Source organism: Schistocerca piceifrons, chromosome 1 (assembly GCF_021461385.2).
Source record: "Schistocerca piceifrons isolate TAMUIC-IGC-003096 chromosome 1, iqSchPice1.1, whole genome shotgun sequence".
Classification (NCBI taxonomy): Eukaryota; Metazoa; Arthropoda; class Insecta; order Orthoptera; family Acrididae; genus Schistocerca; species Schistocerca piceifrons.
The window spans coordinates 346,776,086-346,800,300 of record NC_060138.1 but is presented as its reverse complement, the minus strand read 5'-3'; the positions used below and the strand labels follow the sequence as shown (position 1 = coordinate 346,800,300).

General features: G+C 45.3%; 1 protein-coding gene across 1 annotated transcript in view; it reads right to left on the bottom strand.

Moving 5' to 3' along the window:
- The window catches only part of LOC124788076, a 123,438-nt gene that overhangs the window by 41,252 nt on the left and 57,971 nt on the right, over positions 1–24,215 (bottom strand). The window contains exon 4 of the mRNA XM_047255173.1: positions 15,894–15,999. Coding sequence (XP_047111129.1) covers positions 15,894–15,999 — 106 coding nt within the window. The remainder of the gene's footprint in view (positions 1–15,893; positions 16,000–24,215) is intronic.

Here is a 24,215-nt window from a genome sequence, read left to right as displayed (position 1 = left end):
GCAATGCAGGCTGCTATTCTCCCATGGAGACGATCGTAGAGATGCTGGATGTAGTCCTGTGGAACGGCTTGCCGTGCCATTTCCACCTGGCGCCTCAGTTGGACCAGCGTTCGTGCTGGACGTGCAGACCGCGTGAGACGACGCTTCATCCAGACCCAAACATGCTCAATGGGGGACAGATCCGGAGATCTTGCTGGCCAGGGTAGTTGACTTACACCTTCTAGAGCACGTTGGGTGGCACGGGATACATGCGGACGTGCATTGTCCTGTTGGAACAGCAAGTTCCCTTGCCGGTCTAGGAATGGTAGAACGATGGGTTCGATGACGGTTTGGATGTACCGTGCACTATTCAGTGTCCCCTCGACGATCACCAGTGGTGTACGGCCAGTGTAGGAGATCGCTCCCCACACCATGATGCCGGGTGTTGGCCCTCTGTGGCTCGGTCGTATGCAGTCCTGATTGTGGCGCTCACCTGCACGGCGCCAAACACGCATACGACCATCATTGGCACCAAGGCAGAAGCGACTCTCATCGCTGAAGACGACACGTCTCCATTCGTCCCTCCATTCACGCCTGTCGCGACACCACTGGAGGCGGGCTGCACGATGTTGGGGCGTGAGCGGAAGACGGCCTAACGGTGTGCGGGACCGTAGCCCAGCTTCATGGAGACGGTTGTGAATGGTCCTCGCCGATACCCCAGGAGCAACAGTGTCCCTAATTTGCTGGGAAGTGGGTGTGCGGTCCCCTACGGCACTGCGTAGGATCCTACGGTCTTGGCGTGCATCCGTGCGTCGCTGCGGTCCGGTCCCAGGTCGACGGGCACGTGCACCGTCCGCCGACCACTGGCGACAACATCGATGTACTGTGGAGACCTCACGCCCCACGTGTTGAGCAATTCGGCGGTACGTCCACCCGGCCTCCCGCATGCCCACTATACGCCCTCGCTCAAAGTCCGTCAACTGCACATGCGGTTCACGTCCACGCTGTCGCGGCATGCTACCAGTGTTAAAGACTGCGATGGAGCTCCGTATGCCACGGCAAACTGGCTGACACTGACGGCGGCGGTGCACAAATGCTGCGCAGCTAGCGCCATTCGACGGCCAACACCGCGGTTCCTGGTGTGTCCGCTGTGCCGTGCGTGTGATCATTGCTTGTACAGCCCTCTCGCAGTGTCCGGAGCAAGTATGGTGGGTCTGACACACCGGTGTCAATGTGTTCTTTTTTCCATTTCCAGGAGTGTATATTTGTCCAACGAGTACCCGTTTATCATCTGCATTTCTTCTTGGTGTAGCAATCTTAATGGCCAGTAGTGTAGTAACTTGGCCTAAGTCATCTTGTATCCTCCTACAGTCACTCAACTTCGTCACATTGCTGTACACCAGATGCATGTAAATTTAGAACTGTTAAATAGATCTTTTTGTCTTGGATTCCTCCCCAGTCATATCGACTTCTTTGCAAACTTGGCTCAGATCGCTTTTGATGAAACGCGTGATCTCTCTTAAATGCTCATTTTCACTGGCATTGTCATATGGTATCATGACGGATGGAATTCTAGCAATGTCGAAAACAGCCTAGCCAGTCATACTGCGCTGGTCGGCTGAGTTACAGGGGCCCAGTAGACAGGAGAAAGTTGGTGATTGAAATTTCCTGAGAAGGTCCTACTGCAACGAAAAACGCGTTTGTTTTAATCATTGCCACCCAAGAGACATATCATGTCCGTGGCACTCTCTCCCTTATTTCGCGGCCGGTCGAGGTGTCCGAGCGGTTCTAGGCGCTTCAGTCTGGAACCGCGCGACCGCTACGGTTGCAGGTTCGAATCCTGCCTCGGGCATGGATGTGTGTGATGTCCTTAGGTTAGTCGGTTTAAGTGGTTCTAAGTTCTAGGGGACTGATGACCTCAGAAGTTAAGTCCCTTAGTGCTCAGAGCCCTTTGAACCTTATTTTGCGATAGTGAAAAACGAGCAGCATTTCTTCCAACTTTTTCGATGTTCTCCATCAAACTCTTCTGATGCAGATCCCACACTGCACAGCAATACTCCGTAAGGGGGTGGACAAGCGTGTAGTAAGCAGTCTCTATGGTAGACCTACTGAACTTTCTAAGTGTTCTGCCAGTAAATCGCAGTCTTTGGTTTGCTCTACCCACAACATTATCTATGTGACCGTTCCAGTAGAAGTTATTCAGAATTGCAATCCTTAAATATTTAGTTGAGTTTACAGCCTATATATTAGTGTGATTTGTGGTGTAACCGAAATTTAGCGGATTTCTTTAGTACTCATCTGAATGACTACACACTTTTCAGTATGTGGAGTCAATTGCCGCTTTTCATTTTGCAATTGATTTTGGTCATCTGATGACTTTACAAGACGGTAAACTATTGGATCACCTCCAAACAACCTAAGAGTGTTGCTCGGATTGTCTGCTATGTCGTTTATGCAGATCAGGAACAGCAGGGGACCTATAACACTTCCTTGGGGAACGCCAGATACCACTTCTGTTTTACTCGATGACTTTCCGTCATTTACAACAAACTGTGACCTTTCTGACAGAAAATCGCGAATCCACTCTCACAACTGAAGCGATAGTCTATACGTAGGGGTCTCCAAACTACGGCCCGTGGGCCGAAAGCGGCCCGCGAGAGCCGTGAAACCAGCCCGCGTTAGCTGGCCGGACATCCCCGGTATCCGGCCCGCCAAGTATTTGAGGTGGTACCTATACTGCCAACAATTGCGTTTCGAGGCCTATCGCGACCAATACACCGCGACATTGTCGGAGCTCTATCTTTACAAAGCGGGTCATGGTTAAGCTTGTGGCTATCCACAATAAACAGACAGACCATTCTCCGTACGTTTCAGTGCTAGCCATTCCCGTAATCTTATATTTTTGCGATTTCATCTTTCCTTTAGCCTTACATTACGGTGATCATGGAGTGCTAGGGTGCTTTAATCCCACTAGGTAGATCTTGGCCCTTATGACTTCGTTGAGGAGTCAATGTGGCCCGCGGACTAAAAAGTTTGGAGACCCCTGCTCTATAGGTACGCAATGTGATTAGAAGAAGCTTGTGAGGAACAGCATCGAAAGTCTTCTGGAAATCTCAAAATATGGACTCAACTTGACATGCATTATCGATAGCTTTCATTACTTCGTGAGAATAAGAGCTAGTTGCGTTTCACAAGAACAACATTTTCTGAATCCGTGCTGACTATCTCTCAATAAATCGTTTTGGCTCAAATGGCTCTAAGCACTATGGGACTTAACATCTGAGGTCATTAGTCCCCTAGACTTAGAACTAACTAACCTAAGGACATCGCACACATCCATGCCCGAGGCAGTATTCAAACCTGCGACCGTAGCAGCAGCGCGGTTCCGGACTGAAGCGCCTAGAAACGCTCGGCCACAGCGGCCGGCTCAAATCTTTTCTTGGAGGTAATTCATGATGTTCGAACACAGTGAATGTTCCAAAATCCTAATGCAAATCGACGTTAGTGATACTGGTCTGTAACTTAGCGGATTACTCCTATTTCCTTTTTTGGGTATTGGTATGACTTGTGCAACTTTTCAGTCTTTAGGTACGGACCTTCCGACGAGCATGCGGTTGTACATGATTGCTAAGTCTGGAGCTATTGTATCAGCATACTCTGAGAGGAACCTGATTGGTATGCATTCTGCACCGGAGGCCTTGCCTTTATTAAGTGATTTAAGCTGCTTCGCTACACCAAGGATATCTGCTTCTCAGTTGGCAGCTGTTCTAGATTCGAATTCTGGAATATTTACTTCGTCTTTTTTGGTGAAGGAGTTTCGGAAAGTTACTCATGTTTGCATTAATTCTTGATTGCATTTCTGGCATATTTACTTCATCTTCTGTGGTGAAGGAGTTACGTCCGCCAGTGCCTCATCTCCTATCTCCCAAATTCCACAGTAGGTCTCTCGCACACCTTTCAAGACTAGCACTCCTGGAAGAAAGGGTATTGCGAAGACATGACTTAGCCACAGCTTCGGGCACTGTTTCTAGAATGAATTTTTCAGTCTGTAGTGAAGTGTGTGCTGATATGAAACGTCCTAGTGAAACTTTCTAGCCCTGCAAGCTATGCAGGAGAACTTTTGTGACGTTTGGGAGGTAGGAGACGAGGCACTGGCGGAAACAAAGCTTTGAGGACTGGTCATAAATCGTGCTCGGGTATCTCAGTTGGTAGAGCACTTCCATACGAAAGGCAAAGGTCTCAGATTCAAATCCTTGTCCGGTCCACAGCTTTAGTCTCCCTGGAAGTTTCGTAAATGTGACCGGACCGAAGCAAACACAAGTTCACCTTATTAATATGCTGCCGGAGCAAAACTAGTGCATCCTTTGAGAGGTTTCCAATTCATTCAAGATTTATTGTTGCAACAGTGCATATGGAGTACATGAAATGATTACATTTACAAATCAGTAGCACAAGCAGTTCTGAGGTACCAGGTTTCGACTCATGTTAGTACGTGGTGTAGCCGTTACAGGAGGCAATGCAGGCAGTGACTCTGGCATCCAGTCGACTGTACAGATGGCGAATACTGTCCGGGACGGGTTACGCCACGCCTGCTCGACCTGTTCACGTAGTTCTGTAAGAGTAGTTGGCTGACAAGTCGCGCGAGTCATTTCTCGTCCCATCGTATCCCACGTATCTGACATCGAAATAAGTGTCCAAGGAATAGAAAAGCAACTGGAATCACTCAACAGAGGAAAGTCCACTGGACCTAAGGGATACCAATGCGATTCTACACAGAGTACGCGAAAGAACTTGCCCCTCTTCTAACAGCCGTGTACAGCAAGTCTCTAGAGGAACAGAAGGTTCCAAATGATTGGAAAAGACCACAGATAGTTCCAGTTTTCAAGAAGGGTCGACGAGCAGATGCGCAAAACTATAGACCTATATCTCTGACATCGATATGTTGTTTTTTGCTCTCGTATCATGTCATTTCTGGAAACCCAGAATCTACTCCGTAGGAATCAACATGGATTTCGGAAACAGCAATCGTGTGAGACCCAACTCGCTTTATTTGTTCACGAGACCCAGAAAATATTAGATACAGGCTCCCAGGTAGATGCCATTTTCCTTGACTTCCGGAAGGCGTTCGGTACAGTTCCCCACTGTCGCCTGATAAACAAAGGAAGAGCCTACGGAATATCAGACCAGCTGTGTGGCTGGATTGAAGAGTTCTTAGCAAACAGAACACAGCATGTTGATATCAATGGAGAGACGTCTACAGACGTTAAAGTAACCTCTGGCGTGCCACAGGGGAGTGTTATGGGACCATTGCTTTTCACAATATATGTAAATGACCTAGTAGATAGTGTCGGAAGTTCCATGCGGCTTTTCGCGGATGATGCTGTAGTATACAGAGAAGTTGCAGCATTAGAAAATTGTACCGAAATGCAGGAAGATCTGCAGCGGATAGGCACTTGGTGCAGGGAGTGGCAACTGACCCTTAACACAGACAAATGTAATGTATTGCGAATACATAGAAAGAAGGATCCTTTATTGTATGATTATATGATAGCGGAACAAACACTTGTAACAGTTACTTCTGTAAAATATCTGGGACTATGCGTACAGAACGATCTGAAGTGGAATGATCATATAAAATTAATTGTTGGTAAGGCGGGTGCCACGTTGAGATTCATTGGGAGAGTCCTTAGAAAATGTAGTCCACCAACAAAGGAGGTGGCTTACAAAACACTCGTTCGATCTATACTTGAGTCTTGCTCATCAGTATGGGATCCGTACCAGGTCGGGATGACAGAGGAGATAGAGAAGATCCAAGGAAGAGCGGCGCGTTTCGTCACAGGGTTATTTGGTAAGCGTGATAGCGTTAGGGAAATGTTTAGCAAACTCAAGTGGAAGTCTCTGCAAGAGAGGCGCTCTGCATCGCGGTGTAGCTTGCTGTCCAGGTTTCGAGAGAGTGCGTTTCTGGATGAGGTATCGACTATATTGCTTCCCCCTACTTATACCTCCCGAGGAGATTACGAGTGTAAAATTAGAGAGATTCGAGCGCGCACGGAGGCTTTCCGGCAGTCGTTCTTCCCGCGAACCATATGCGACTGGAACAGGAAAGGGAGGTAATGACAGTGGCACTTTAAGTGCCCTCCGCCACACACCGTTGGGTAGATGTAGATGTAGAGGTAGCCTCTGAGAAGCTCATCTGCAGAAACCAGGACGGTTTTAGGAAACAGCGGTCGTGCGAGGCACAGCTGTCCGTCTTTGTGCATGACATACAACAGGCTCTAGATACTGGCTCCCAGGTTGATGCCATATTTCTCGACTTTCGAGAGGCGGTCGACTCAGTTTCGCACTGTCGCTTGCTCCAAAAAGTGCGCGCTTACGGTCTATCCGATGACATATGCGGTTGGATAGAAAGTTTTCTAACAGACAGGGAGCAGTATGTTGTCCTGAACGGGGTGACTTCAACAGAAACAAGAGTAACATCAGGTGTGCTCCAGGGCAGCGTAATAGGTCCGCTGGTTTTTACGATTTACATAAACGATCTGGTTGCGGCATTAGAATATTTGGCGATGATGCTATAGTCTACAGGAAAGTAGTATCACACGAAAGTTGTAAACAAATCAGTGAGGATTTGCAGAAAATAAATGCGTGGTGTAATGACAGGCAGTTATCTCACAATATTAGTAGGTGTAACCTAGAGCGTATAACAAGCCGAAAATCCCCATTAATGTACGAGTACAGAATAAATGCCCAGTCTTTGGATGCGTAACATTCGTCAAGTATCTGGGTGTAACTATTCGAAATGATCTCAAATTGAATGATCAGATTACACAAATAATGGGCAAGGCGAACTCTAGATTGCGGTTTGTTGGTAGAATCCTGAAGCGATGCTGTCCTTCAACAAAAGAAATTGCTTACGATACGTTAGTTCATCCAGTTGTAGAGTATTGTTCGTCTGTAAGGCACCCTTACCAGTTGGGTCTGATTCAAGAGATTGAGAAGGTCCAAAGAAGAGCAGCAAGATTCGTGACTGGTACATTTAGCCATCGTGGGAGCGTTACAAACCTCACAGAAAGTTTGAAGTGGGACACACTTGCATTTAGGCGACGCGCTAACCGGAAGGGGCCGCTCACTAAATTCCGAAATCCAATCTTCGCCGAGGCTGTAGAGCATATATTATTACCACCAACTCTCAATTCGCGCAATGGTCACCATTCAAAGATAAGTGAAATTAGAGATCGTACTGAGGCGTTCAGACAGTCATTTTTCCCTCTTGCGAACCGCGAGTGGAACAGGGGGAGATATGACTTTTGCGCGAATTGTGCCCTCCACCAGACACCGCTTGGTGTCTAGCGGAGTATATATGTAGATTGGAGACAAGTTCGGAAGTCGTGTTGGCCAGGGAAGTTGCTGCACGTCTTGCATAGCACGTTGAGTTTCACGGGCTCTGTGTGGGTGAGCATTGTCCTGTCGGAACAATAGATCGCCCTCCTATTGCAAGAACGGCAAAAGAACGAGTCTAACAACAATCTGCGTGTACTCAGCGCTGATTAGCGTCCCCTCCGGAAACCCAAGAGGTGAACAAGAATTGTTGGCTGGCTGGAGTGGCCGAGCGGTTCTAGGCGTTTCAGTCTGGAACCGCGCGACCGCTGCGGTCGCAGGTTCGAATCCTGCCTCGGGCATGGATGTGTGTGATGTCCTTAGGTTAGTTAGGTTTAAGTAGTTCTAAGTTCTAGGGGACTGATGACCTCAGAAGTTAAGTCCCATAGTGCTCAGAGCCATTTTAACCAAGAATTGTTGTGTATTGCACCCCGGAACATATGGCCTGAGGTGGGCCAAGTGTGTCTTGGACGAATGCACTCTACCAGAGAGTGCTCACCACCATGTGTACGTCATAGTCGCAAATGATCATCACTTGCATACAGGCAAAATCTGCTTTCACCGCTAAAGACCACGGCACCGTTCCATCTTCCAAGTGACCCTCTGACACCAGCCTAGCCGTGCACGTCGATGCTGTGGCGCGAGCGGAAGATGGGCTACAGGTGTGTGTCCCCGTAGTCCCGCCGCTAATGAACATTTCGCAACAGTTAGTGTTGACATGCCTGGGTTCACAAGCCCTCTTATTTGTGCCGTGGTAGCTGTACGATCTACCATTGCTGCCCTTACAATACGACGATTCTATTGGGCGGATTAAAACTGTGTGCCGGACCGAGACTCGAACTCGGGACCTTTGCCTTTCGCGGTCAAGTGCTCTACCGACTGAGCTACCCAAGCCTGACTCACGCCCCGTCCTCACAGCTTTACTTCTGCCAGTACCTTGTCTCCTACCTTCCAAACTTTACAGAAGCTCTCCTGCGAACCTTGCAGAACTAGCACTCCTGAAAGAAAGGATATTGCGGAGACATGGCTTAGCCACAGCCTGGGGGATGTTTCTGTGAGGACGGGGCGTGAGTCGTGCTTGGGTAGCTCAGTCGGTAGAGCACTTGCCCGCGAAAGGCAAATGTCCCGAGTTGGAGTCTCGGCCCGGCACACAGTTTTAATCTGCCAGGAAGTTTCATATCAGCGCACACTTCGCTGTAGAGTGAAAATTTCATTCTAGATTCTATTAGGTGTTTGTGCTGCGTGTACGTTAAGAACCCCGTCTACAGGTGTGGGAACGTTCACGTGACCACTGGTAGCAGCACCATTGAACAAGTGACGCAGCAGGCCCAAATAGTGTGGTAGTTCTCTGAAAGGATCATCTGTCCACTCGGAAGGCCACAATTTGACCCCTTTCAAAATCGCTCGGTTGCCTGTAGGAAGCGCGAGCGCATCTCCGTGGCATGGTTGTTTACCACACTTAGCTTTCTCGCTGTGAGCATTCCCCATTAAATTGTAGAAACAGATGACGCTCTGGTAGCTATGCCGCTACGCTATCTGTTGACGGGCAACGCTGAAACCATTATCAGTACATCTACTATCCCCCAGGTGACGTATGCTGTCATTCGATCAAAATCGGCATCGTCTTTCCAAGTGTACTAATTTTTTCCGCTAGTGTACATGCCAAGAAAAAAATACGAGTTTATTAACAACGGTTAACCGTTAACGCCGTCAGCTTGCCCCGGTCTCTCCTGTAATGCGGGAAATGCCATGTTATGAAGGTGGTGTGTACGTGTATCGTGGGGTCCTGTCCCGTCGGTAGAAAGAGCAGTGGCAGGCAGCGTGCCACAGTTCCGTAGGCGCGCTCGTGCTCTGGCAGTGGGCGCAGGAAACGCCTCTCAGCCGACACATTTGTCCCAGCCGCGAGATGACGCCTCGGGAAACAGCAATGATCAACACGCACAGCAGTTCAGAATCTACTACATGGCAATTCAGCGTTTGTTACAATGCGACTCTTATAAGTACTCTTCAAGCAATGACGCAACAGGAAAATAGATCCTCATGGCATAACACCCCATAAGAACTGTATCTAGATTTTTGTTTCACATTAATAACCGTTTTTTCCTTTATTGTAATTTTAAAACCTTGTACAAAAGGTAGGCCAGCCGCGGCTTATCCACGCCGCTCTTCGGCCATAGAAAACCAGAGGACAGATAACATGTAGACAGATATACAGAAAAATATGAATATGAAAAAACAGGTGACACACATAATGATAGTAACGAAGACGTTCGAACTGAAGACACTGAATTGCATAAGCAAGTACAACTGTACACGAAGGCACCATAAGTACACTGTTGAATGATGGAGGACACTGGAGAGACACAATTGGACTGGAACGGAGAAACACTGAACAGAAAACATTGACGATCTTCGACACACTGCACACACTATTACACAAAGAAAGGGGGGGGCTGCCACAGGGAATAGGGGGGAGGGGGATAGGAGGATAGTGGGGAGGACGCCAGTGGGAGAGAAGAAATGAGAGGGAGAGGAGAGGGTAGGGTTGGGTATGGAAGCCCAGGATGGGGGGGGGGGGGGAGGAAGTTAGGAGTGAGAGAAGGGAAAGAGGGAGCCCTGGAGGAAAAACTTATGAGGAGGAAGGGGAGGATCAAATCTGGTAGGAGGGGTAGATGGAGGGGACGAGGGCATCATCTGGGAGGGGGAGTTGGCAGAAGTCACCTTGGGCAAGGGTATGGAGGGTGGTAAGATGGAGAGCAGGTGGGATGCAGGAGTACAGGCGTGGCAGCGGATTGGGGTGGGAAAGGACGGGAGAGACAAGCAGGTGAGGGGGATCAAGTTTACAGGAGGTGTAAAGGATCCATATCCATTCAAGGAAGATGAGGAGTGTGGGTATTAATAACCTTTTTTTTTCTTTATCATCATTTTTATACCTTACAAAGAAGGTAGGCCGGCAGCGGCCTATTTATGCTGCTCTTTGGCCATAGAAAAGATTACAGTACAACAGGAATACAGAAAAACAAACATACATGGAGGACAAAAACGAGAGACAAACATAGTAAAATAAACAAAGTCGTTCACTGACGCTCTGGTCGGATAAAAAACACATTCAACACTGCACACAATGGAGAATACAAAATGTCACATGAGAATGGAGGAGCTCGGACGGAGAGACACTGATGCACTGACAGGACGACAAACACGAGCACTGCGGCGACAGTATCCGGCGCAAGAAGATGCACTGTTCACACAAAAAACCAGGGGGCCTGCCAGTGGGAAGAGGTGAGGATAGGAGGGAGAGGGGGAGGAGGTTGGTGCCAGTGGGAGAGAAGAAGGGATGGGGAGAGGAGAGGGTAGGGGGTGTGTGAAACCCCAGTGAGGGGGGTAGGGGAGGGGAGGGAAGGGGGAATTAAGAAGGGAAAGGGGAGGCCTGGAGGAAAAACACAGGAGGAGGAAGGGGAGGATCAAAGTTGGTAGGAGGAGTATATGGAGGGGACGAGGGCATCATCAGGGAAGGGGAGTTCGCGGAAGCCACCTTGGGAAAGGGTATAGAGTGTATTAATAACCTGTCGTACGTGTCATAAAACGTCTGTGAAGAACCAAGTGCGTGTGAGCAGTTCAGTAAGAAGACCTATACCTAAATGACAACGTGCCTTGCAAACGCGTGCAAGAGTGTGTACAGATATGTCTAGAAGCACCAAGTAGCGTTGTCGAACACAGTAACATACTGAGGATTTCTCGGCAGCTAGGACGTAGCCAGTTACCTCGGGCGGAGAATAATCGACGGATGTAGATATGCCGGGTGTAGAAGTATGAAACCGGAATTTTTCCTATAGATGGTGCTAGCCGTCAGTGTAGGACCCGTGAGACCGCGTCTGCAGCGCCATCTGCTTCCTGTAACGGCTGACGATGAATGTCAGCCCACAGTAACCCAAGTTCCATACATCGGTATCTGTTACAAACCTGTAAACATGCCGACTTTTGTGCCTGCGAACTGCGATTTGGGGACAGCATTGGTTTTCTGTTATCATTTGAAAAAAACTGCTGCAAAATCGCATTGAATGTTTGTCGAAGCTTTCGGCGAACATGCTCTGGGGTGAACACAGTGTTTAGAATGGTCCAAAACATTCAAAAGTGGTGATTTTGAAATGAGAAACGACGAGCGCGGGAACCACCAAAAACGTTCGAACACAACGAATTGCAGGCCTTATTGGATGAAGATGATACCCAAACTCAACAATAACTCGCAGAACACTTGACTGTGACACGCAGAAAGCCGTTTCTCTTCGGTTGAAAGCTATCAGAAAGGTGCAGAAAGTGGGAAAATAGGTTCTACATGAACTGAATGAAAGACAGCAAGCAAATCGAAAGACCATTTGTGAAATGTTGCTCGCCGGATACAAAAGAAAGTCCTTTCTCCATCGAACAGTGACAGCTGATGAAAAATGTATATATTCTGAGAATCCTAAGCATCGTAAATCATTGGTGAATCCAGGCAAACTGTCGACATCCATTGCAAGACCAAATCGCTTTGGAAAGAAGGCAATGGTCTGTGTTTGGTGGGATCAGAAGAGCATCTTCTATTATGAACTGTTAAAACCTGGTGAAACTGTTAACGCTGATCGTTACCTTCAGCAAATGATCGATTTAAATCGAGCACTACGTGAAAAACGACCGGAATATGGAAGAACGCAACACAGAGCCATATTACTCCATGATAACGACCCATCACACACAGCAAAACGGGTCAGGGAAACGATCGAGGAGTTCAATAGGGAAATACTAGGGCGTGCGGCTTGTTCTCCAGCATTGGCTCCGTCCTATTATCATCTATTTGCATCACTGGGACACGCTCTCGCTGAACAGAGCTTCAATTCGTACGAAAATGTACGAAAATGCCTCTCTGACTGGTTCGTTTTAAAAGAAGAACTGTTTTTTTTTTTTTTTTTTTTTTTTTCCCCGTGGCATTCGTAGCCTGCCGGAGAGGTGGGAGAAAAGTATAAATAGTAATGGAGATTATTTTGAATCAAATACTGTTCATCGGTTTCAAAGTACAGACGTGTAATTATTGCAACCAAACGCTGATTTAATACTTCTACACCTAGTAATTTCCAGTATGTGCCAGGGAAGTTCGTTGGAGCCTTTGCTGTTGATGTTGTATATTAATGACATGACTGACAACGTTAATAGTAACCTCAGACATTTTTTATAGACGATGCTGTTATCTATGAAGAAGAAGGCTGCTGTCAAAAAAACCTGCACAGATATTCAGTCAGATATTGATAAAATTTCAAAGTAGTGCAGAGATTGGCAACTTTTTGTACAGGGTGGTCAGAAACAGTCTGAAAAGCTTTTGAGTATGTTGCAGGGTACATTGTGCAGAGAAATAATCGTTAAGAAAAAAATTCGATACGTTGCGCCGTTTCCGATTTAATTAGCACTGACGTTAGCAAACCAGGTCGTCGAGCGCGCAAATTCAAACACTTGTACGCGCTAAAATTCGATAATGCACAGACATCTTCGGGTCCGTGAGTTACCACTTGTTCAAATGTTCATTACCAGTTAAAATGTGCCTTTTTCTAAGGTGATAAATTTGAGCCCATTGAGAAAAAGCTACGTTTATTCGGTTCGAGGAAACCAAACATAGAACACGTTTTCCGACATTGTCTCTGGTAGACTGCTTGGATAAACGACCTAACTGGCTAACTTCAGTGCAAATCAGAACAGCGCAAGGTTTCTAACCGTTTTCTCAACAGTTATTTTCCAGCACAGCCTCCCCTGCAATACCCCTACAAGCATTTTAGTCTATTTTTAACCACCCTGTATATCTTAGGACAGGTGCAATTGTGAACTTCACAAAATGCAAAAAAAGAAAGAAAAACTTGCTATCCTTTGATTGCAACATCAATCAGCCAGGATTGGAATCATTCAACTACTGTAAAGACCAGAGTGGAACAATTTGTGGAGATAAGAAATGGATTTGTCCCGTCGCAGAATTCATTTCATTGGTAGGATACCGGAAAAATTCAGTAAATCTACAAGGAGATTGTTTACAAAACGCTAATGCGACGTATTCTAGAATATTGCTGAAATTTGTGTGATCCGTACGAAACATATTCTTTAAATCCAATTCATGTGTATAAAACAGCTTCAAACGTCTGATTAGTATCGCAAATGAGTTAATACGTCGAATATTTAACGTTAAGCATGTAAGAGAAGAAATTATGTAGATATATTAAAAAATATTGTGCAGACAAGATCACACAAGACATTTTTTTTATTTAAGACAACCGGTTTCAACAAACAATGCTGCTGTCTTCAGGTCTTTAAATCTTTTGTTGTATAAAATGTTCATTTTACGCTGATCTCGCGCACGAGATGTCAAATGGATAAAAATAGCACATTATAAGAGGTTTGTCATCGCTAAAATATTTAAAGACGTAATAGTCTGACGTGATACCATGTAATTTCTTATCCTTCGTTCCAACTCCTCTCTCCACGTAGATACCAAAATATGTTGTATGTGCTCTATTTATAGCAGCCCATAAACCAGTTAATAAGTTTTAGAAATTAAGTACTAAGCACTATAAACTGTTTGTATATGTGTAGAGATCTTAAGGTAAATAAAGGAATTTTTTTAAAAAAGAGCTTTTTAGACGTACTTTATGAAGTCGAAAATCATGTTTAGTTGTGTTTGCTACTTATTTTGCAACACGCGTATGAAAACTATACACCACTTAATAGGTGCGTTCTTCCTTAAATCTCTCTATTTCCGAAAAGACATCACAAAATCATTTGTTCCGGTGGTGCTCTAGCCTCTCCGTTCACTTTGGCAAAAAGTCCAGGCCGAAGTCTTCCTATGCTTAGCTTTAACGCCTACAAGGGAGGCAACCATAGCAGCTCGTCAGTGCGCGTGGTTGCTAACCCTTTATCAAGCAAGTGCGCAGGGGCATATTGTGTTTTACAGAAGGGGCAGCTGGAGGTCTTGGGGTTGCTGCTTCTTGACCTCTGGTCCCAGGTTCGATTCCTGGCCGTGTGTGCGCGTTGTCCTCATCATCATTTCATCATTATCGATGCGCAAGTCACCGAAATGGCGTCAAACAGAAAGAGTTGCACCAGGCGGACGAATTCCCCAGAGGAAGATCCTGGCCCAAATCCCATACGCACATTTCATTTCATTTCACAGAAGGGACAATGAAACAGAGAATTTCTGGTATTTGAAGCAGACAAATATTGCCGCTGTGTAAGATGAAAAGTTAAGAGACTTGGACAGGACAGACTAGCGCAAAAAGTTGCATCAAATCAGTTTTCACACTAAAGACACCCCCAACAACAACAACATACAACAAAATTAACAGATTAGATTTAAATAACCTAATATTTTTTGGGTGATTAAAGCTCAAGAATTAATTTACTACATTTTTAAGAGCTAATGTAAGAAGTGTGGCCTGGAGTCATCACAGGTAAAAACATCAAATACTACTCCCTTGAGCTGATTCATTATGGAGGAAAGTCTTTTCAAAACTGTCATCGTAATCCGGGGACTACTATTAGAATGTATTAGAAAAATCAAGTATAAGGGGCGTTCAAAAAGAAACGAGCCAGAGTCTGGAATGCGCAAACCGGTGACAGGAGGGTAATATCGTGGCGTGTGTAACGAGGTGTGGCTCCGACCAGAGCGTGGAAGTTCACAGCCCGTCAATAGAGGCACGTGTGCACGTCACGTGACTATACAGAGCTGGCAGCAGCATGCATCAATCGTCTGCCGTTTTGCGATAGTAGATGGCAGCAGCGATAAGTGGTGGTGGAAGTGATTGGTCTTAAGTGTCATACAGTAAGCACAGGCATTTGTAAACATATCGCCATCAAAATATTAGTCGATTTGTGACTGCGTCAAAGTTATTTTACAGAGAGAGATTGTGATAAATTCAACAAATAACTGAGGATGTTTGGTATAATAAGACGGAAAATCGTGGGGAATGCGGGGGGGGGGGGGGGAGGGGGGGAGGAGGAGGCATCAAACCAGTCGGCAGACTTATGACGCAAGAGAACGTAAATTACATACCACACTGAACCACCGAAAACAGCTTTTCACCATGCTTCAGAAGGAAAGTGAAGAAAAACTGTGTTAGGCGTTAGTGAAAAGTTTTTCTAGAAGATTAAACGACGTATCAACAATAAATCAAGATCCAACGCGCTACAACTACGTAGCTGAGGCTGGAATCAACGGCAATGAGTACGGAAGTTCTTCTGGCATACAGCTTAGCCACAGTCAGGCGTCAAACGTTCTATGACTATAGGTAATATGCTACATTCATGACTGCGTATCTGTGGGGTTGAAGACTCTGTAATCATTCCTAACATATGCTTTAAAGCTCACCCTTAAAGTTATTATTATTCTAAATGATTTCAGTTCTTGTCCTGCAACGCAGCTTCTTGACGCCCGGGAGCGTCATATTTTCCTTGCACGTACCCCACTGTGTAGCAAGCGCGCGCTTCGATGCTTGGTTGGAGAAGACACAGCATAGAGCGGTACTTACCCATGCAGGGGGCGTCCTTCTTCTTTTTCTTCATTTCGTTGTACTCGGCCATGCACTGCTGCTCTATCTCGACGACCTCGGGCCGCCTTGTTGGACATGAAAAACTCTGGAAAATAAAGTGCAATTGTACAGCAGTCGTCTCCAATGGCCTATAGCTGAGAGAAATTAAATTAAAATACTGCTGTAATTTCACTGCTTCCTCACAATGACTATTCATGTTTTAACGTTCACAATTTAAAGGTTGCATCGCAAGGAAAGGCAAACTGATCGCGCACAGCAATAAAGTGCACTATTACGTACCAACAGGTAATGAGTAATTTTCTGTATTTTATCTTTGTTTGTAAACACAATCATATTTATATTCTTTTATTACCAGTTTCAGCCAGGTCAAACAGCTATCTCCAGATCAATGTTTAGCACAGCAAACAGCCCGCGCGGGATTAGCCGAGCGGTCTAAGGGCGATGCAGTCATGGACGGCTGGTCCCTGCGGAGGTTCGAGTCCTCCCTCGGGCATGGGTGTGTGTTTGTCCTTAGGATAATTTAAGTAGTGTGTAAGCTTAGGGACAGATGACCTTAGCAGTTAAGTCCCATAAGATTTCACACACATTTGAACATTTTGAACACAGCAAACATAGCCTCGTTGTGGGTCACACATTGTACCTACTCTATTTTTCAAAGTCTCCAGTCTTTGCTGCTCCTGGCAAACCGCTCCCAATGTTCCACAACTTTGTCGATCCCCGTATACCAACTACTTTCAAACTCCTCGATAGTTGTTTTGTTTTTCTACTTTACTATTACTCTCAGAGAACTTTTGTTAGGTTCTAATACTTAACACCATTATAAAGTTTAGCTTACATCCATTCGAAGAATTTTAAACAACATTTTCAAATATTTTCACTGCTACTGCGCTAGGCTACCACAGCTAAGGAAATAATGAATCTTACGAAGGAGTTACGTGAAAAACGAAACACCAGTAGATTAGGGATATATTATTCTCTATTAAAAGTTTATGTCGTCATGTTTTATGTTTTCCGTCGTTCCTTAGTTTCTTCTGTATTGTTGGAGATGTGTCTCGTGTTATGCAGGCATGAGCGACCTTTGGTTACTCGCGGGCCACACTGACATAATTACGAGAGCGTGCTCAAAAGCAAGGCTTCCGAATTTTTTATGTGAAAACTCTTAAACCTTTTTTTAAATAAAATAAACGTTGGAAATCTGCTCTCTGCTGCTACAGGGCTACAAACTGTAGCGAGTAACATGGCGGTGTGTAACGTAACTACGTCGGTGCTTGCGAAACAGGGCGCTGTAATCGATTTTCGTCCATACAAGAGGCACCCTCTCCTTATGCTTGACAATACCCGATCACACTGTCACAGATCGTCCTCCATACAGTCTACACTTACTACCAACCGATTTTCATATTTTCAAAACTTCACATTCGAGGGCTTCACTTTGATAGTGAAGAAGCGGGCAAGCGGAGGTGACGTTGTGGCTCCGTCAACAAAGTCAAACATTCTACAGTAACGTTATCATTCACAAAGCTTTATGAGTTTTCACAAAAAAAAAAGAAAATCGGAGGCATTACTTTTCAGCAGGCCCTCGTTCTGAAGCCCGCGGGCAGCCTCGTCACGTGACCCGATAGCAGCGCTCTTGGCGCATTAAGTCAGAACTACAGAGTCCGTGACGTCATGTCTATGGGGTAACGTTCCGAGATGATAGCACACTGCTGCCACTGTTCAAACCGCCAAATCTCGCGCGTAGTCGGTAAATTTCGTGCCACTGTCGCGTACTATCAAAGAGTAGCAGAGATGTAAGCAGTAAGCAGTGAGTAACGAGTGTGCTGTCAGCACTGATCCAGCAACGAAAGTACTTCTCTCCGCACCTCTTCAAGGTAGTGAGCTATTTCCTCACTCTCCTCACGCACGTGAGCACATGGAGACTAACTTCGCACTCATGCTGGAAATACACTACGGGCCATTAAAATTGCTACACCACGAAGATGACGTGCTACAGACGCGAAATTTAACCGACAGGAAGAAGATGCTGTGATATGCAAATGATTAGCTTTTCAGAGCATTCACACAAGGTTGGCGCCGGTGGCGACACCTACAACGTGCTGACATGAGGAAAGTTTCCAACCGATTTCTCATACACTAACAGCAGTTGACCGGCGTTGCCTAGTGAAACGTTGTTGTGATGCCTCGGGTGAGAAGGAGAAATGCGTGCCATCACATTTCCGACTTTGATAAAGGTCGGATTGTAGCCTATCGCGATTGCGGTTTATCGTGTCGCGACATTGCTGTTCGCGTTGGTCGACATCCAATGACTGTTGGCAGAATATGGAATCGGTGGGTTCAGGAGGGTAACACGGAACGCCGTGCTGGATCCCAACGGCCTCGAATCACTAGCAGTCGAGATGACAGGCATCTTATCTGCATGGCTGTAACGGATCGTGCAGCCACGTCTCGATCCCTGAGTCAACAGATGGGGATAATGCACGACCGCATATTGCAGGTCCTGTACGGGCCTTTCTGGACACAGAAAATGTTCGACTGTTGCTCTGGCCAGCACATTCTCCAGATCTCTCACCAATTGAAAACGTCTGGTCAATGGTGGCCGAGCAACTGGCTCGTCACAATATGCTAGTCACTACTCTTGATGAACTGCGGTATCGTGTTGAAGCTGCGTGGGCAGCTGTACCTGTACGCGTCATCCAAGCTCTGTTTGACTCAATGCCCAGGCGTATCAAGGCCGTTATTACGGCCAGAGGTGGTTGTTCTAGGTACTGATTTCTCAGAACCTATGCACCCAAATTGCTTGAAAATGTAATCACATGTCAGTTCTAGTATAATATATTTGTCCAATGAATACCCGTTTATCATCTGCATTTCTTCTTGGTGTAGCAACTTTAATGGCCAGTAGTGTATGTTTCTCTTTGTTGTTCAAATCCAGCGGCGGCGAAATTGTATTGTGCATGCGCGGGGTAAGCTAAACTTTCACTGATATGCGTCACGACCTGCAAACCCGAGGCGAGCCTTGAGTCGGCAGAAATACCCGAAAATAAGTCCAGGGTGGAGTACAATGCGAGCGCGTCTCTCTCTCTCTCTCTCTCCCTCTACTGCCCATGAATTTCTTCCACGGGCCGGACTGAAACCAATCGCGGGCCGCATTCGGCCCGCCGGCCGCCCACCCGTGGTCTGACGCAACTAAATGAAAGGCTGTTTGTATTGTGCCATACGTGTTTCTCCTCTTTTTATTTGTGGAGCGTTTTCTGTGGTGATTTGCGATCTTATTAATGCATATGTGCCGTCCTGGAGTTGTACTTGGCTGGTCAGCGTACCTAGGATGTCTGATTTTTTTGGTTTTCAAGCCAAAATACAGTGAACGGTGAAATGAGGGTTTAAGTCGAAATGTGTTCGAAAAACGCCGAAAATCAGGCGTCCTGTGTACGCTGGCCAACTAACATGGAAATCTCCCCACTCCACCCTTCGGATTTAGTTGTAAAATGGCCCCAGCGGATAGCCCCCTCAAAAACTGAACTCAGATCAAGCAGGAAAACAGGAAGAGGTTTACTGAACTGTGGAAAAAGAAGAAAAATAGAAAAAGTAAACGCTCGAAGCTGAAGATGTGCAACAGCGAGAAAACTTCAAGTATAACGGTGTTGTGGTTGTGTGGTCACGGTGTGGAACTCCAAAGGGGAGACCCGAGTTCAGTTCTCCCTCGAGCCCAACTTTTCTTTTTTTTTTTTTTCTTTCACAAATTTAGGAACCGTCTGTCCCGTCATTGACGTGTCTATTCTCCTTCTGTAGCCTTTGCAATTATCATGCTATACATTGGTTATAAAATATAAGTCACGTGGTAAGAATGTATTACCGTCGCAAGTAAATATGTTGAACAGTAAGAGCACGTGAGATGCCACATAAACCTCTCACAGAATTGACAACAAATAAACGAGTGTGAACTATTTTAGAATAAAGGAATTCAAGAGTCAAAACTTTCAAAACGGAATGCAAAAGTCATAACATGTGGTACTTGTGTGGAACGAATAGAAGGTACGTAAGTTTGGAGGTCCTATCCTTATACCTCGCTGCTGAAAACGGACGTTACGCCACGGTACAGAGACAGATTTGAATACGACGAACAGACACGCCAATGACAGCACGGACAGCTCATAATCCAGAGAAAAAAATGAGGCAGGAGGGAGATTCGAGCACAGATCCCCTCTTTCGCAATCCAACAGCACGCCCGCATAACTACAACGCCAGGGCATTCAGTCGCTCGATGTTGCACGTCTTGAGTTTGGACCGTTCACTGTTTATATTTTGCTTCTTTTTTCACAGTTCAGTACACCTTCTTCCTATTTTCATGCTTTATTTGTGTACAGTTTTTGACGAGCTATCGTACCACTAAGTGTGATGTGGGTGCCGTGGGGTTTTTAGCTTGTGAGAACAATATCACAAACCGCTTTACAAATAAAAAGAAGCGAAACACTTATGGCAAAATATACCAATGGTCGTTTATCTGTGGAATCAATTGTTTGTATGGCCAGCGGTTTTCAACCGTATTTTACAATAACATATGTCTAGCAACAGCTAATTTTAGGGTATTTCCTGGGGCAGACGTGAACTGTGGCCACAAGTTACTGGTTCTGAACTGCAGACTAAAACTAAAGAAACTGCAAACAGGTATGAAATTAAGGAGATGGGACCTGGTTAAGATGAAAGAACTAGAGATTGTCCTTGGATATCAGAGGATATATTGAATTTAATTGATGACAGGAGAAAATATAAAAATGCAACAGGTGGAAGGTAATAGAAACGTCTAAAAAATGAGATTGACAGAGAGTAAAAAACGGATAAGCAGGTTCAGCTAGACGTTTTAGAAGCATATTTCACTAGAGGAAAGATAGATATATGGTACAGTTAAATTAAAGAGGTCTTTGTAGAAAAGAGCTTTACGAATTTCAAGAGCTAAGATGGAAAACAAATTCCGAAGCAAAGAAGGGGAAGCTGAAAAGTGGAAGGACTATGCAGAGGGTCAGTACGATGAACTTGAAGGCGCTATTATAGAAAGGGAAGAGGGCATGGATGAAGATAAGGTGGGAGACACGATACTGCGAGAAGAATTTTACAGATTATTGAAAGACGTAAGTCGAAAGAAGGCCCCCTGCAGTAGACGACGTTCCGTCGGAACTAGTGATAGCCCTGCCCTTCCCGGTCGCAGGTTCGAATCCTGCCTCGTGTATGGATGTGTGTGATGTCCTTAGGTTAGTTAGGTTTAAGTAGTTCTAAGTTCTAGGGGACTGATGACCTCTGAAGTTAAGTCCCATAGTTCTCAGAGCCATTTGAACCTGCCCTTCCATCTGGTGAGCAAGATGTACCCTCAGACTTCCACAAGAATATAATAATTATAATTCCAAAGAAAACAGGTGCTGACAGGTGTGAATATTATCGAACTATCAGTTTAATAAGTCATCGTTGGAAAATACTAACACGAATTCCTTACAGAAGAATGGAAAAACTACTAGAAGCGACCTCTGCAAAGATCAGTTTGAATTGTGGAAAAATCTAGGAACATGCGAGGTAATGTCTTAGAACATAGGTTAAGGAAGGGGAAAGCTACGTTTTTTAGAACTTCTACATTTCGATAGAGCTTTTGACAATGTTGAATACTCTCTTTGAAATTCTGAAAGTAGCAGGGTAAAATACAGGAAGCAAAAACTATTTACAACTTGCACAGAAACCAGATGGCAGCTGTAAGATCAAGAGGCATGAAAGAAAAGCAATGGTTAAGAAGGGAATGAGACAGGAGACTGCACACTGAGCAAGCCGAAAAGGAAACCAAAGAAAAATTTATGGTAGGAATTAAAACATCTATTTTTGACGGTGACATTGTAATTTTGACAGAGAAGTCAAACGACTTGGAAGAGCAGTTGAACGAAATGGATAGCGTCTTTAAGAAAAGATATAGGACGAACATCAACAAAAACAAAAAACAATGATAATGGAGTATAGTCGACTTAAATCGGGTGATTTTTAGGGAATTAGAGACACTAAAGTAGTAGGTAAGTATCTATTTGGGCAGCAAAGCAACTAATGATGACCGGAGAAGAGAGAATATAAACTAGCAATGGCAAAAAATCGTTACTGAAGGAGAGAAATTTGTTAACATCGAATATAGATGTAAGTGTTAGTGAGTCGTTTCTGAAAGTACTTGTCTGTAGCGTAGCCATGTATGGAAGTGAAACATAGATGATAAACAGTTTAGAAGATCAGGTGCAGGTGGAGCAGCAGTTGCAATCTCTTCAACAGGATGGGTTAGTTGCAGTAGCACTTCCTGAAACGAAGGGGCATTGTGTGACATCATCTGAACTGGTAAGCTTCCATGGGAGCCTTTCAAAGAAGAAATTCCATCCGAAGCATCAAACTATGGTGTACAATTTATGTTTTAAGAGCAATGTGTTTCATTATACGCTCAGACCATAAAAATTAGCAAATTCAGCTGAAAATAACTGTATGGTTGCTGGCAAGAGTTGCGAAACACGATAAGCGCTTTCGGATACACGCTACGGCGTTAGTTATGCATTGGGAATATTCCAACCTCTTTCTTCCCCTACAGTTTTTACCCTCTGTGGCTTCCTCTATAAACACCACTATTCTCTGGTGTCCCAACACATGTAATATCATTCTGTGCCTTCTTCTTGTCAATGTTTTGCGCTTATCCCTTTCCTCGTCGATTCTGCGAGGAACTTCCTCATTCTGTACCTTACGGTCCAATGATGTCCTTAGGTTAGTTAGGTTTAAGTAGTTCTAAGTTCTAGGGGACTGATGACCATAGATGTTAAGTCCCATAGTGCTCAGAGCCATTTGAACCATTTTTTGAACCTTACGGTCCACATATCAAACGCTTCGTTTCTCTTCCTTTAAAGGGAAAGCAAAACAAGACTTTAATCTACAGACGGGCAATGACTAGGAAAGGCGGGTTTTAATTTCTACACCGAGAAGTCTGTGTGCGCTCTCTTTAACCCTTCACATTCTGTTTTAAACTTTTCCTAGCTGCAGATGGGGGACGCTGCTCTTAATTGTAAAGACACTGTGAAGTTTCTGGACCGCACATTTGATTCTAAGCGTACATGGTTGCCCCACATTGTGGAATCTAAAAGACTGTCCCCAAAAGTACTCATTATTTTAAAATCTTTTAGTCAAAATTCATTGGGAGAAGATCGAACTTTTCTACTCCAGTTTTACAGGTCCTTGTATGACAGCAACTTGACTATTGGTGGCACGGTGTATGGGTCTGCACGACCCTCTTCCTTACGGAGAGGGAAGGAATTCGACTGGCCACCGGGAACCTTTAGAACTAGCCACGTACAGAGCCTTTGCGCTGACTCTAGTGTGCCGCCACTTTACGTCACACGGCGACTCCGCATCGTGCGACTGGCTGATAAAACAATGTGCAAGCCATATACACTTGCAGACCGCACCATTACACGCCCACCAATGGAAAGGCTTTTCCAATCGACAACGGTCGGCGAGGCCCGATTGGATTCGTACGAAGCGACCGAAGGGGACGTAAATGACTCGATATCTAATATAGAGCGGTGGGAGGAAGGAATGTATAAAGATAGGAAGACGTCTTCGAAACTCTATTCATGGAACTGCCAGAGGACAATATGGTTCCAGATAGTATCGTAGGCCTTCTCGATGTCAAAAACATACTGCATAGTTGAGCTCGGAGATGGAAAGATCATTGTATAGCCGCTTCCAGGAGGACCTGTTTGTCAACGGTACACTGTCAGTGAGAAATTACTGGAAACAGTAACGATTGTAAAATACCTCGGACTAACCGTCCGAAGCGACCAAAATCAGAATGCCCACATAGAATTAGCAGGAATAATGAGATGCCGGACTAACATACATTGGGAGAAACCCAAAGGAAATGTAATTGCAAGTTCGATTAACAGAAAAGATAGAGAATACCTAACAAAGAGCGGCACGCTTAGTTAGAGCGATAGGTAGATGCTCAGCAATCTCCAGCGGTAGACACTACAAGAGAGGTGTTGTGTATTACGGTGAGGTTTACTGTTGAAAATTCCGAGAGTGTATACAGTCCAATCACATTAATGTGACCACCACCATTAATCGAAGTCAACGTACAATAACGACTCATGGTAGCTGGCAGCACTAGTTGTGGAAAGTGTTAAAGTGAATAGGAGTGACGCGAAAACAGTACAGTCGTTGTCTTATCATGGAAACAGAGCGATTTATCTACCATAAAAACGGACATGTTCACTGGCTTTCAGGCCAAGGGTGGAGGGAGGC